Source organism: Coregonus lavaretus (genome assembly GCF_964263955.1).
Source record: "Coregonus lavaretus genome assembly, chromosome: 1".
In the NCBI taxonomy this organism is placed as follows: Eukaryota; Metazoa; Chordata; class Actinopteri; order Salmoniformes; family Salmonidae; genus Coregonus; species Coregonus lavaretus.
This window is the reverse complement of record NC_139988.1, coordinates 91,423,893-91,438,892: the sequence shown is the minus strand read 5'-3', so window position 1 is coordinate 91,438,892 and position 15,000 is coordinate 91,423,893. Positions and strand designations below refer to the sequence as shown.

Sequence of the window (15,000 nt, the reverse complement as noted above, 5' to 3'; positions counted from 1 at the left end):
CTATCCACTGCCTTTTATACCGTGATGAATGCTTTAACTGTGACTGTGATATGTGGTTGTCCCACCTAGCTATTTTAAGATGAATGCTCTAACTGTGACTGTGATATCTGGTTGTCCCACCTAGCTATCTTAAGATGAATGCTCTAACTGTGACTGTGATATGTGGTTGTCCCACCTAGCTATCTTAAGATGAATGCTCTAACTGTGATATGTGGTTGTCCCACCTAGCTATCTTAAGATGAATGCTCTAACTGTGACTGTGATATGTGGTTGTCCCACCTAGCTATCTTAAGATGAATGCTCTAACTGTGACTGTGATATGTGGTTGTCCCACCTAGCTATCTTAAGATGAATGCTCTAACTGTGACTGTGATATGTGGTTGTCCCACCTAGCTATCTTAAGATGAATGCTCTAACTGTGACTGTGATATGTGGTTGTCCCACCTAGCTATCTTAAGATGAATGCTCTAACTGTGACTGTGATATGTGGTTGTCCCACCTAGCTATCTTAAGATGAATGCTCTAACTGTGACTGTGATATGTGGTTGTCCCACCTAGCTATCTTAAGATGAATGCTCTAACTGTGACTGTGATATGTGGTTGTCCCACCTAGCTATCTTAAGATGAATGCTCTAACTGTGACTGTGATATGTGGTTGTCCCACCTAGCTATCTTAAGATGAATGCTCTAACTGTGACTGTGATATGTGGTTGTCCCACCTAGCTATCTTAAGATGAATGCACTAACTGTAAGTCGCTCTGGATAAGAGTGTCTGCTAAATGACTAAAATGTAAAATGTAAATGTGTGTTTTGTACCCGCATGGCTGTGTGTGTGTGTGTGCGTGTGTGTGTGTGAATCATACCTGTCTGGCTGGCGCTGGGCCTCTGCTGCACACAGACCTCGGCGATGGCGGTGATGATGCTGTTATTGCCATTGTGTTTAGACACCAGATCAACGATACTATCTGTTATCTCCTTTATAGGTGATCTGTCCATCCGCGGGTCCTCTGTGTACTGGAGAGAGAGAGAGAGAGAGAGAGACACACTAAGGATGAGCATTAGAATAATATTACATTTCTTTGGATATCCGGATAGTCAAAATGCATGTTTAAAAAACTATATGTTTAACTTCCTGCGCAGCCTGTGCGACTTGAGTGCCGCTTGCTTGCATCAGTGCGATGGGCAGGTGAGTTTAACGAGAGAGAAGCCATACAGACTCGCGTTAGTTAGACTAACTTCTATATTCCATAGGTTATCATCCCATCTCGTGTGCCCGTCTTGACTGCATCAAGTCGATGTAAAGAAGCTAGCCAGCTATGTTAGCCAGCTAGCTACCTAGGCTATTTTGCTGCGTTTCACCGTCCTTGTCTACAACTCCATTCAGATTAAACAACAGCCTACCCCTTCTCATTTAACTAACTCTGTTCAGATTAAACAACAGCCTACCCCTTCTCATTTAATGAACTCCATTCAGATTAAACACTGTGAGACGCCTAAGACAGCGCTACAGGGAGACAGGACGGACAGCTGATCATCCTCGCAGTGGCAGACCACGTGTAACACCTGCACAGGATCGGTACATCCGCACATCACACCTGCGGGACAGGTACAGGATGGCAACATCAACTGCCCGAGTTACACCAGGAACGCAAAATCCCTCCATCAGTGCTCAGACTGTCCACAATAGGCTGAGAGAAGCTGGACTAAGGGCTTGTAGGCCTGTTGTAAGGCAGGTCCTCACCAGACATCACCGGCAACAACGTCGCCTATGGGCACAAACCCACCGTCGCTGGACCAGACAGGACTGGCAAGAAGTGCTCTTCACTGACGAGTCGCGGTTTTGTCTCACCAGGGGTGATGGTCGGATTCATCGGACTGAGCTTGTTGTCATTGCAGGCAATCTCAACGCTGTGCGTTACAGGGAAGACGCACTGCAGCACTTAATGCAGCTGGTGGCCACACCAGATACTGACTGTTACTTTTGATTTTGACCCCCCCTTTGTTCAGGGACACATTATTCCATTTCTGTTAGTCACATGTCTGTGGAACTTGTTCAGTTTATGTCTCAGTTGTTGAATCTTGTTATGTTCATCCAAATATTTACACATGTTAAGTTTGCTGAAAATAAACGCAGTTGACAGTGAGGACGTTTTTCTTTTGCTGAGTTTATATAACACAAAATCTATGTGTATAGTGCGTATGTTATCGTGTTATTGTATGCATGTGTCTATGTTTGTGTTGCTTCACAGTCCCGCTGTTCCATTAGGTGGTTTTTAAAATCCTAATTTTACTGCTGGCATGAGTTACTTGATGTGGAATAGAATTCCATGTAGTCATGGCTCTATGTAGTACTGTGCTCCTCCCATAGTCTGTTCTGGACTTGGGGACTGTCAAGAGACCTCTGGTGGCATGTCTTGTGGGGTATGCATGGGTGTCCGAGCTGTGTGCCAGTAGTTCAAACAGACAGCTCGGTGCATTCAACATGTCAATACTTTTTTTCACCTCTTCCACACTCACTTTACAGAATTCAAAAATTACATTGCTTGTCTTTCATAATTTGGTCAGATATACTTGGATGTGTAGTGTCAGCATTTGTTGCTGGCATGTCATGCCTAAGTTTGCTAATCTTGCCAATGAAAAAATCATTAAAGTAGTTGGCAATATCAGTGGGTTTGGTGATGAATGAGCCATCTGATTCAATTAATGAAAGAGCGGAGTTCGCCTTTTTGCCCAAAATTTCATTTAAGGTGCTACAAAGCTTTTTACTATCATTCTTTATGTCATTTCTCTTTGTTTCATAGTGTAGTTTCTTCTTCTTTTTAATCAGTTTAGTCACATGATTTATCAATTTGCAGTACGTTTGCCAATCGGTTGTGCAGCCAGACTTATTTGCCATTCCTTTTGCCTCATCCCTCTCAGCCATACAATTGTTTCATTCCCCATCAATCCACTGGGATTTAACCGTTTTTTACAGTAATTTTCTTAATGGGTGCTTATTAGTAACTGGGAGAAGCAATTTCATAAATGTGTCAAGTGCAGCATCTGTTTGCTCCTCATTACACACCACAGACCAACAAATATTATTTACATCAACAACATAGGAATCACTACAAAACGTATTGTATGACCTCTTATACACAATATTAGGCCCAGCCTTTGGAACTTTGGTTTTCCTAGATATGGCTACTATATTGTGATCACTACATCCAATGGATTTGGATACTGCTTTCAAACAAATATCTGCAGCATTAGTAAAGATATGATCAATACATGTTGATGATTTCATTCCTGTGCTGTTTGTAACTACCCTGGTAGGTTGATTGATAACCTGAACCAGGTTGCAGGCACTAGTTACAGTTTGAAGCGTTCGAGTGGGCAGCCTGATGAAAGCCAGTCAATATTTAAATCACCCAGAAAGTATACCTCTCTATTGATATCACATATATTATCAAGCATTTTACACGTTATCCAGATACTGACTGTTAGCACTTGGTGGTCTATAGCAGCTTCCCACCAGAATGGGCTTTAGGTGAGGCAGATGAACCTGTAGCCATATTACTTCAACAGTATTTAACATGAGATCATCTCTAAGCTTTACAGGAATGTGGTTCTGAATATAAACAGCAACACCTCCACCATTGGCATTTCTGTCTTTTCTGTAAATGTTATAACCTTGTATTGCTACCACTGTATCATCAAAGGTATTATCTAAGTGAGTTTCAGAGATTGTCAGAATATGAATGTCATCTGTTACTAGCGAATTATTGATTTCATAAACCTTTCTTAAGCTACATATGTTAACGTGGGCTATTTTTAACACTTTTCGGGGATGCTTGATTATTTTTCTTGCTTTACTGGGAAGCTTAGCAGAGATAGACATACTTAGGTTATGTTTATTAGTGCAGGATGAGCTGCACACAGTGGACTTCCTACTAGGGCACACCACCTCAGTGCTAACAGTATTACTCTGGTTCATAGGCATATGATTACTGCATACAATAGCTTTAGGATCAGCAGAGGAACGTGACGGACTCTCAGCCTCAGGAAGCAACCTGGTGATATCTTGAACTTTTGCCCAAGGAAAACACAAAGTCTTTGCCCCAGGTACAGATATATGCCTCACCATTGAACTCCCTATCACAATCGCCGTAATGATTCAGCCTCTGCCATGTCTCATCAAGGCAAAGTGTGGCTAAATATATTTTGATTTGTTTAACACTTTTTTTGGTTACTACATGATTCCATATGTGTTATTTCATAGTTTCGATGTCTTCACTATTATTCTACAATGTAGAAAATAGTAACAATAAAGAAAAACACTTGAATGTGTAGGTGTGTCCAAACTTTTGACTGGTCCTGTATGTCTATTGCGTAACCAGGCCAGCCCAGTACAGCTCCTCTTGGCTCTGTAGTGTGAAAAGGGTGACAGACTTATGAAGACTAAGGGAGATCCTTCATGCTTTACTTTGCAGACCATACATTATGTTCAATTTTTCTTACAGTCCACAGAAATGTGTATTTTTGCTTTTAACCCCAAGACACAGACACACAGGTGACAAGATGTGACTTACAATGCTGAGATGGATCTCGTTGCTAGCGGAGGTTGAAGGGTCACAGGTTATGGAAACAGAATACTCAGAGGACACATTCTTCACCACGTACAGTCTCAGCTGCTTACACACTGCCTCGATGCTCAGACCCTGGAGAGACACAGAGAGAGGAGAGAGAAAGTTACACACTGCCTTTCAAATCTAAAAATGTGAAGCAGACAACCTAAGAAAAGTAACAACAGTGATAAATGGTTTGATGAAGAATGCAAAAACCTAAGAAAGAATTTGAGAAACCTATCCAACCAAAAACATAGAGACCCAGAAAACCTGAGACTACACCTTCATTATGGTGAATCACTAAAACAATACAGAAATACACTACGGAAAAAGGAACAGCATGTCAGAAATCAGCTCAATGTAATTGAAGAATCCATAGAATCTAACCACTTCTGGGAAAATTGGAAAACACTAAACAAACAACAACACGAAGAGTTATCTATCCAAAACGGAGATGTATGGGTAAACCACTTCTCTAATATTTTTGCCCTATAACAGAGAACAAACAGCAAAAACATGATCAATTACAAATCTTAGAATCAACTATTAAAGACTACCAGAACCCACTGGATTCCAATTACATTGAATGAACTACAGGACAAACTACAAACCCTCCAACCCAAAAAGGCCTGTGGTGTTGATGGTATCCTCAATGAAATGATAAAATATACAGACCACAAATTCCAATTGGCTATACTTAAACTCTTTAACATCATCCTCAGCTCTGGCATCTTCCCCAATATTTGGAACCAAGGACTGATAATCCCAATCCACAAAAGTGGAGACAAATTTGACCCCAATAACTAACGTGGAATATGCGTCAACAGCAACCTTGGGAAAATCCTCTGCATTATCATTAACAGCAGACTTGTACATTTCCTCAGGGAAAAGAAGTACTGATCAAATGTCAAATTGGCTTTTTACCAAATTACCGTACGACGGGGGGCGCTAGTCAGCAAGCCATGGAGTAGGTCACGTTTTTCCGAGCTCCTGCTGAAATTACATTTATTTAATACTTTCTTTGCGCTTTGACCCAAAAAGAACTAGGAAACACAGCTTTTGAATGACGTGCTTTACTTTATTACACTTTTTATTTTAATGTGTAAATGGCACATAACCTGCAAAAGGTTTAAGTTCAGCGGAGTCACTGACAAAAGACAAAACACGAGGCCCAAGACGAGGAGCTTGAGTTCTTCTCTTCGGCTCGGCGAAAACGAGGATTTGAAGGCCGAGATTCTTGCTGCCCTCAGAGCAGAGAACAAAATCCCTACAGGAACACCGGTCTGCCCTCAGAGCGGACATTTAATCTATACCCAAGTCGGAAGTCAAGGAGGCGCTCAGTGAGGACTTTCATTTTATTAAGTCGGAGTTACAAGCAGTCAAGAATGAACTCGCAAAGCATACAGCAATGGTTCGTACTGAACTGGATACAGTTAAGAAAACGGTCTCCGACATGGAACAAGGCTTGTCAACACGCTCAGACGACACAAACTACGCTACAAACGACTGTTAAGAAGCTCGAAACCGATGTGGCCTGCCTTAAGGAACAATGCATATACTTACAAGGTTATATGCAAAGATCCAATATCAGGATCATGGGGGTGGCTGTGGACCCGGGCTCAAGTTCTACTTCATCGGTCTCAAAGTTATTGAAGGAAGCCCTCAAAATTGGATAAAGACGTCCTTGTAGACCGCTCACGTCGGGGCTCTCAAGCAAGAAAGCCTGGCGGAAAACCTTGCGTCATTGTGGCTAAACTACTATCAGATTGTTATTGATGTTTTTGGGTGTGCCAGAGAATTTGGCCCACTTAGATGCAACGGAGCACCCATCTCCTTCTTCCCAGACTATGCCCCCAGCGTTGCTCATGACCGTGCCGCTTTCAACAATGTCAAGAGTCTGCTCCGTGGACGGACCGACGTTCGGTATGGTGTGGCTTTTCCTGCCCGGATCCGTATAACATACAATGGCACCGAGAAAGAGTTCCAAGACCCCCAAAAGGCGATGGCCTCAGTAGAATGTTCGCCTTTACGGAGGTCGGACGAAGCAAATTAAAAAAACGTTTGGGAAAAAAGTGTTTACCGTACGACAGACCACGTATTCACCCTGCACACCCTAATTGACTAACAAACAAACCAAAACAAAGTCAAAGTCTTCTCAAGCTTTGTTGATTTAAAAAAAAAGTTTGACTCATTTTGGCATGAGGGTCTGCTATACAAATTGATGGAAAGTGGTGTTGGGGGAAAAACATACAACATTATAAAATCTATGTACACAAACAACAAGTGTGCGGTTAAAATTGGCAAAAAACACACATTTCTTTCCACAGGGCTGTGGGGTGAGACAGGGATGCAGTTTAAGCCCCACCCTCTTCAACATATATCTCAACGAATAGGCGAGGGCACTAGAACAGTCTGCAGCACCCGGCCTCACCCTACTAGAATCTGAAGTAAAATGTCTACTGTTTGCTGATGATCTGGTGCTTCTGTCCCCAAGAAAGGAAGGCCTACAGCAGCACCTAGATCTTCTGCACAGATTCTGTCAGACCTGGGCCCTGACAGTAAATCTCAGTAAGACATGGTAGAATTACAACATTATGTTAATCAAATTACTTTTATATTATAATGTATTCCAATATTAGTACTTTCACAATGTCTGTTCTTCCGAGAGGAGCCTCTGAGGCTTAACGCTGACAGTATGCTGGTCTGTCTGCCGGGGTGAGGAGAACCCTCGCTCCAGGTTATTAATGAACACCGGTCTGCCGGGGTGAGGAGAACCCTCGCTCCAGGTTATTAATGAACACCGGTCTGCCGGGGTGAGGAGAACCCTCGCTCCAGGTTATTAACGAACACCGGTCTGCCGGGGTGAGGAGAACCCTCCCTCCAGGTTATTAACAAACACTGGACTTCATAAATTCAGGGAAGGACCTAGTGACCCATGTTGCATTAGTATTTCTGTATGAACAAGTAGTAAATGAACTAGAGACAGATATTTGGCGCCATGTAAATCTTGCTGTCTGTTGCATGAGAGCACAATGTACCTTTGTATAATTTCACACAATTGTTCTTTGACACGAGGACTCAGAAAGAGCTGTAACCTAACCCTGGTTATTTGGGCCTTAAGGTGACCGTTAACGCTCCATTACTGCAGTAATTATTAATACGTTTGATGGTCTCTCCTTTGAAAGTCTCTCCTTTGATTAGAATAATTACCAAGACAAGACAAAAATAATGGTGTTCCAAAAAAGGTCCAGTTGCCAGGACCACAAATACAAATTCCATCTAGACACCGTTGTCTTAGAGCACACAAAAAAATATACATAGCTCGGCCTAAACATCAGTGCCACAGGTAACTTCCACAAATATGTGAACGATCTGAGAGACAAGGCAAGAAGGGCCTTCTATGCCATCAAAAGGAACATAACATTTGACATACCATCTGGCTAAAAATACTTGAATCAGTTATAGAAACCATTGGCCTTGATGGTTGTGAGGTCTGGGGTCCGCTCACCAACCAAGAATTTACAAAATTCTGCATGCAGAATTCTGCAAAAATATCCTCTGTGTACAACTTAAAACAACAAATAATGAATGCAAAGCAGAATTAGGCCAATACCCGCTAATTATCAAAATCCAGAAAAGAGCCGTTCAATTCTACAACCACCTAAAAGGAAGCGATTCCCAAACCTTCCATAACAAAGCCATCACCTACAGAGAGATGAACCTGGAGAAGAGTCCCCTAAGCAAGCTGGTCCTGGGGCTCTGTTCACAAACACAAACAGACCCCACAGAGCCCCAGAACAGCAACACAATTAGACCCAACCAAATGATGAGAAAACTAAAATATAATTACTTCCAATGTGTCAAGTAATTAACAAAAAAACAGAGCAAACTAGAATGCTATTTGGCCCTAAACAGAGAGTACACAGTGGCAGACTACCTGACCACTGTGACTGACCCAAAATTAAGGAAAGCTTTGACTATGTATAGACTCAGTGAGCATAGCCTTGCTATTGAGAAAGGCCGCCGTAGGCAGACATGGCTCTCAAGAGAAGACAGGCTTATGTGCACACTGGTGGAAACTGAGCTGCACTAACCTCCTGCCAAATGTATGACCATATTAGAGACACATATTTCCCTCAGATTACAGCGATCCACAAATAATTTGAAAAAAATCCAATTTTGATAAACTCCCATATCTATTGAGTGAAATACCACAGTGTGCCATCACAGCAGCAAGGTGTGACCTGTTGCCACAAGAAAAGGGCAACCACTGAAGAACAAACACCATTGGAAATACAACCCATATTTATGTTTATTTATTAACTTTTTTACTTTAACTATTTGCACATTGTTACAACACTGTATATAGATAGACATATGACATTTGAAATGTCTATTCTTTTGGAACTTCTGAGTGTAATGTTTACTGTTAATATTTATTTCACTTTTGTTTATTATCTACTTCACTTGCTTTGGCAATATTAACATATGTTTCCCATGCTAATAAAGCCCCTTGAAAAGAGAGAGAGAGAGAGAGAGAGAGAGAGAGAGAGAGAGAGAGAGAGAGAGAGAGAGAGAGAGAGAGAGAGAGAGAGAGAGAGAGAGAGAGAGAGAGAGAGAGAGAGAGAGAGAGAGAGAGAGAGAGAGAGAGCGAGAGAGCGAGAGAGCGAGAGAGCGAGAGAGCGAGAGAGCGAGAGAGAGAGCGAGAGAGAGAGAGAGAGAGAGAGAGAGAGAGAGAGAGAGAGAGAGAGAGCGAGAGAGAGAGAGAGAGAGAGAGAGAGCGAGAGAGAGAGCGAGAGAGAGAGAGAGAGCGAGAGAGAGAGAGCGAGAGAGCGAGAGAGAGAGAGAGAGAGAGAGAGAGAGAGAGAGAGAGAGAGAGAGAGAGAGAGAGAGAGAGAGAGAGAGAGAGAGAGAGAGAGAGAGAGAGAGAGAGCGAGAGGAGAGCGAGAGAGAGAGAGAGAGAGCGAGAGAGCGAGAGAGAGAGAGAGAGCGAGAGAGAGAGAGAGAGACACAGAGAGCGAGAGAGAGAGAGAGAGACACAGAGAGCGAGAGAGCGAGAGAGCGAGAGAGAGAGAGAGAGAGAGACACAGAGAGCGAGAGAGCGAGAGAGCGAGAGAGAGAGATATGACGGAAATATGTTGCAGTGACAGAACATTAACCTCTGCAGATGATCAGGCTAACTGACTAAATCAGTTAAAGACAAGCAAGAGAGAGGAACAAAAACCAGTTTCCAGCTAAACCTCTCGTTGAGTATGAGGAGAGAACGCTGTCACTGTCTGAAGCTAAAGCCGTCACGCTGCAGAGTGATGAGGCTTTGTGCTGGTGGAGTCGCCAGCGGCCCCTGTTACAGCTTAGATCCATATGATCTCCTCTGTGTGTGTGTTCTGCCATTCATCTTACAATAATCCTACATTGCGGTCACATTCTAAGGGGATAGTATTAACTAATTCTCTTGGCAGCAGTTATGGATGTTGTAGTTTGGTTTCAGATTAAGAACACCCGTAGGACCTCTATACCAGGCGGTGTCAGAGGAAGGCCCTGAAAATGGTCAAAGACTCCAGCCACCCTAGTCATAGACTGTTCTCTCTGCTACCACACGGCAAGCGGTACAGATGAACCAAGTCTAGAACCAACAGGACCCTGAACAGCTTCCAAGCCATTAGACTGCTAAATAGTTAGTCTGGGTACCTATTGGTTAACTATTTAACTATCTGCATTTACCTTTTTGCACTATCACATACACTGCTTCTACTGTTGTCTATCCTGTTACCTAGTTACTTTAGCCCTACCTACAGTGCATTCGGAAAGTATTCAGACCCCTTCCCTATGAGACTCGAAATTGAGCTCAGGTGCATCCTGTTTCCATTGATCATCCTTGAGATGTTTCTATAACTTGATTGGAGTCCACCTGTGGTCAATTCAATTGATTGGACACGATTTGGAAAGGCACACACCTGTCTATATAAGGTCCCACAGTTGACAGTGCATGTCAGAGCAAAAACCAAGCGTTGAAGGTCTCCAAGAATACAGTGGCCTCCATCATTCTTAAATGGAAGAAGTTTGGAACCACCAAGACTCTTCCTATAGCTGGCCGCCCGGCCAAACTGAGCAATCGGGGGAGAAGGGCCTTGGTCAGGGAGGTGAACAAGAACCCAATGGTCACTCTGACAGAGCTCTAGAGTTCCTCTGTGGTGATTTTACATTTTAGTCATTTAGCAGACGCTCTTATCCAGAGCGACTTACAGTTAGTGAGTGCATACATTTTCATACTGGCCCCCAGTGGGAAACGAACCCACAACCCTGGCGTTTACAGGGAGAATCTTCCAGAAGGACAACCATCTCTGCAGCACTCCACTCCAGGCCGTTATGGTAGAGTGGACAGACAGAAGCCACTCCTCAGTAAAAGGCACATGACAGCCCACTTGGAGTTTGCCAAAAGGCACCTAATGAACTCCCAAGACCATGAGAAACAAGATTCCCTGGTCTGATGAAACCAAGGTCGATCTCTTTGGCCTGAATGCCAAGTGTCACGTCTGGAGGAAACCTGGTACCATCCCTACGATGAAGCATGGTGGTGGCAGCATCATGCTGTGGGGATGTTTTTAAGCGGCATGAGACTAGTCAGGATCGAGGGAAAGATGAACGGAGCAAAGTACAGAGAGATCCTTGATGAAAACCTGCTCCAGAGCGCTCAGGACCTCACTTCTGCCAAGCTTTTAGCGTCATACCCAAGAAGACTCGAGGCTGTAATCGCTGGCAAAAGTGCTTCAACAAAGTGTTGAGTAAAGCGTCTGAATACTTATGGAAATGTGATCGTTTTAGCTTTGTCGTTATGGGGTATTGATGAGGAAAAAAACTATTTAATCCATTTTAGAATAAGGCTGTAACGTAACAAAATGTGGAAAAAGTAAAGGGGTCTAAATACTTTCCGAATGCACTGTCTATGTACCTCGATTATCTCGTATCCCTGCAGATCGACGGCTATATGCACAGGGGTACCCCACCACGTACACAGCCAAGTTATCCTCATTGTGTATTTATTCCTCGTGTTATAATTGTTTCTATATTTTTAACTCTGCATTGTTGGGAAGGGACCGTTAGACCCGTCAGGTAAGTCTTTCACTGTTAGTCTACACTTGTTGTTAACTAATAAGCACGTGACAAATAAAATGTGATTTGAGTCGGATGGAGAAAACAAAAAATGAGGAAGTCCCCGTTTCTCGTTCCTGTAACGGGACTGACAACCTATCCCTTTGCTGGTCGGGATGAGTAGTTCGTTTAGCTCAGAGCGTGGTGTGTGTGTGTGTGTGTGTGTGTGTGTGTTTGTTCAGGCAGCCTAATTCGGATCTTTTTCCACTAATTTGTCTTGACCAATCAGATCAGCTCTTTTGCTGATATTTGGGCAGAAGATCAGAATTGGGCTGCCTGTGTAAACTCAGCCATATTGAGTTAGAGAGTGACAGAGGAGCAGGGCTGAATGGCTGAGAGCGGAGGGCTGAGAGCGGAGGGCTGAGAGCGGAGGGCTGAGAGCGGAGGGCTGAGAGCGGAGGGCTGAGAGCAGAGGGCTGAGAGCAGAGGGCTGAGAGCAGAGGGCTGAGAGCAGAGGGCTGAGAGCAGAGGGCTGAGAGCAGAGGGCTGAGAGCAGAGGGCTGAGAGCAGAGGGCTGAGAGCAGAGGGCTGAGAGCGGAGGGCTGAGAGCGGAGGGCTGAGCAGCAGGGTGGAGGAGGAGAGTTAGAGACTGAATAGGGCTCTGGTCAAAAGTAGTGCACTATTTGGAATAGGGAGAGTGAACAGTAAAAGTGTGAGTGAAGAGGACTCACCCTGGGCATGGTCTCTTTGGTGAACGTGAGCGTGATGTTGGCACAGCTGTTGTCGTGGTAACCAGAGCTGGGGTGGCATTTGGTGGTTGGTTGTGGTGGGGATGAGGGGTAGCACTCCCCAAGATTCTGACACGGCCGGACAAAACACTGCTCCTCCCTGATTGGTACACAGCTCTGACCAGACAGACACCCGGCCCCGCCCCCTCCGCTGCCTCGACCTTTGACCCCACCGCTGACCCGGCACGACTTAGGACCACACCACATCTGGAACACAACGAGACAAAATACCCAAATCAAGATCCAGACAATAAGACTTAGAAACCTACCTGGGTTGAAGTAGAATTTCTTTGATTTTAAATCGTTTTCAGCGTCAGATAGGACGGTTGCACTTGTGACAATTTCATTGGTTATTTGAGAGAAAACCCAAGTCTGCCACAAACATCTATGGAAAGTAAGAAGTGCAGTTAGCCCGTACCCTGGTACACACCACCTTCCCATTAAAACACTGGCAGGTGTTACAGTCCTCCTCCCACTTCGCTCCTTCAGGGGTCAGGCGACCGCTCACTGAGCACGGTCTCTGTGTCACTGTAACACCAAGAAATAAAACAAGTCAGAACAATGAAGGCTCTCCTGACTGACCGTTTGGTACCCTGCCTCCTGACTGACCGTGTGGTACCCTGCCTCCTGACTGACCGTGTGGTACCCTGCCTCCTGACTGACCGTGTGGTACCCTGCCTCCTGACTGACCGTGTGGTACCCTGCCTCCTGACTGACCGTGTGGTACCCTGCCTCCTGACTGACCGTGTGGTACCCTGCCTCCTGACTGACCGTGTGGTACCCTGCCTCCTGACTGACCGTGTGGTACCCTGCCTCCTGACTGATCGTGTGGTACCCTGCCTCCTGACTGACCGTGTGGTACCCTGCCTCCTGACTGACCGTGTGGTACCCTGCCTCCTGACTGACCGTGTGGTACCCTGCCTCCTGACTGACCGTGTGGTACCCTGCCTCCTGACTGACCGTGTGGTACCCTGCCTCCTGACTGACCGTGTGGTACCCTGCCTCCTGACTGACCGTGTGGTACCCTGCCTCCTGACTGACCGTGTGGTACCCTGCCTCCTGACTGACCGTGTGGTACCCTGCCTCCTGACTGACCGTGTGGTACCCTGCCTCCTGACTGACCGTGTGGTACCCTGCCTCCTGACTGACCGTGTGGTACCCTGCCTCCTGACTGACCGTGTGGTACCCTGCCTCCTGACTGATCGTGTGGTACCCTGCCTCCTGACTGACCGTGTGGTACCCTGCCTCCTGACTGACCGTGTGGTACCCTGCCTCCTGACTGATCGTGTGGTACCCTGCCTCCTGACTGACCGTGTGGTACCCTGCCTCCTGACTGACCGTGTGGTACCCTGCCTCCTGACTGACCGTGTGGTACCCTGCCTCCTGACTGACCGTGTGGTACCCTGCCTCCTGACTGACCGTGTGGTACCCTGCCTCCTGACTGACCGTGTGGTACCCTGCCTCCTGACTGACCGTGTGGTACCCTGCCTCCTGACTGACCGTGTGGTACCCTGCCTCCTGACTGACCGTGTGTGTTAACCTACAGTGCATTCAGAAAGTATTCAGACCTCTTGACTTTTTCCACATTTTGTTACGTTACAGCCTTATTCTGAAATGGATTAAATTGTTTCCCCCCCCCCCCCCCCTCATCAATCCACAACCCCATAATGATGAAGCAAAAACTGGTTTTTAGAAATTGTAGCAAATGTATTAAAAATAAAAAACGTATTTACATAAGTATTCAGACCCTTTACTCAGTACTTTGTTGAAGCAGCTTTGGCAGCGATTGCAGCCTCGAGTCTTCTTGGGTATGACGCTACAAGCTTGGCACACCTGTATTTGGGGAGTTTCTCCCATTCTTCTCTGCAGATCCTCTCAAGCTCTGTCAGGTTGGATGGGGAGCGTTGCTGCACAGCTATTTTCAGGTCTCTCCAGAGATGTTCGATCGGGTTCAAGTCCGGGCTCTGGCCGGGCCACTCAAGGACATTCAGAGACTTGTCCCGAAGCCACTCCTTCATTGTCTTGGCTGTGTGCATATGGTCATTGTCCTGTTAGAAGCCTTTGCCCCAGTCTGAGGTCCTGAGCGCTCTGGAGCAGGTTTTCATCAAGAATCTCTCTGGACTTTGCTCCGTTCACCTTTCCCTCAATCCTGACTAGTCTCCCAGTCCCTGCCGCTGAAATACACCTCCCTGACCCAACGCCCTTCTCCCCCGATTGCTCAGTTTGGCCGGGCGGCCAGCTCTAGGAAGAGTCTTGGTGGTTCCAAACTTCTTCCATTTAAGAATGATGGAGGCCACTGTGTTCTTGGGGACCTTCAATGCTGCAGAAATGTTTGGTACCCTTCCCCAGATCTGTGCCTCGACACAATCCTGTCTCGGAGCTCTACGGACAATTCCTTCGACCTCATGGCTTGGTTTTTGCTCTGACATGCACTGTCAACTGTGGGACCTTATATAGACAGGTGTGTGCCTTTCCAAATAATGTCCAATCAATTGAATTTACCACAGGTGGACTCC

The 15,000-nt window shown here is 45.4% G+C and overlaps 1 protein-coding gene across 2 annotated transcripts in view; it reads right to left on the bottom strand.

Annotated features, from left to right (window-relative positions):
• LOC311136104 (protein jagged-1b-like) overlaps window positions 1-15,000 on the bottom strand; it is an 89,779-nt gene that overhangs the window by 11,736 nt on the left and 63,043 nt on the right. The window contains exons 20-23 of one of the 2 annotated variants that reach the window (XM_084170185.1): window positions 12,903-13,012; window positions 12,428-12,691; window positions 4,572-4,700; window positions 864-1,014 (exon numbers count right to left, since the gene is read on the bottom strand). In XM_084170185.1, the coding sequence (XP_084026311.1) occupies window positions 864-1,014; window positions 4,572-4,700; window positions 12,428-12,691; window positions 12,903-13,012 (654 nt within the window). Of the gene's footprint in view, window positions 1-863; window positions 1,015-4,226; window positions 4,407-4,571; window positions 4,701-12,427; window positions 12,692-12,902; window positions 13,013-15,000 lie in introns of those variants that run through there. The other variant, XM_084170186.1, reaches the window with a different exon arrangement.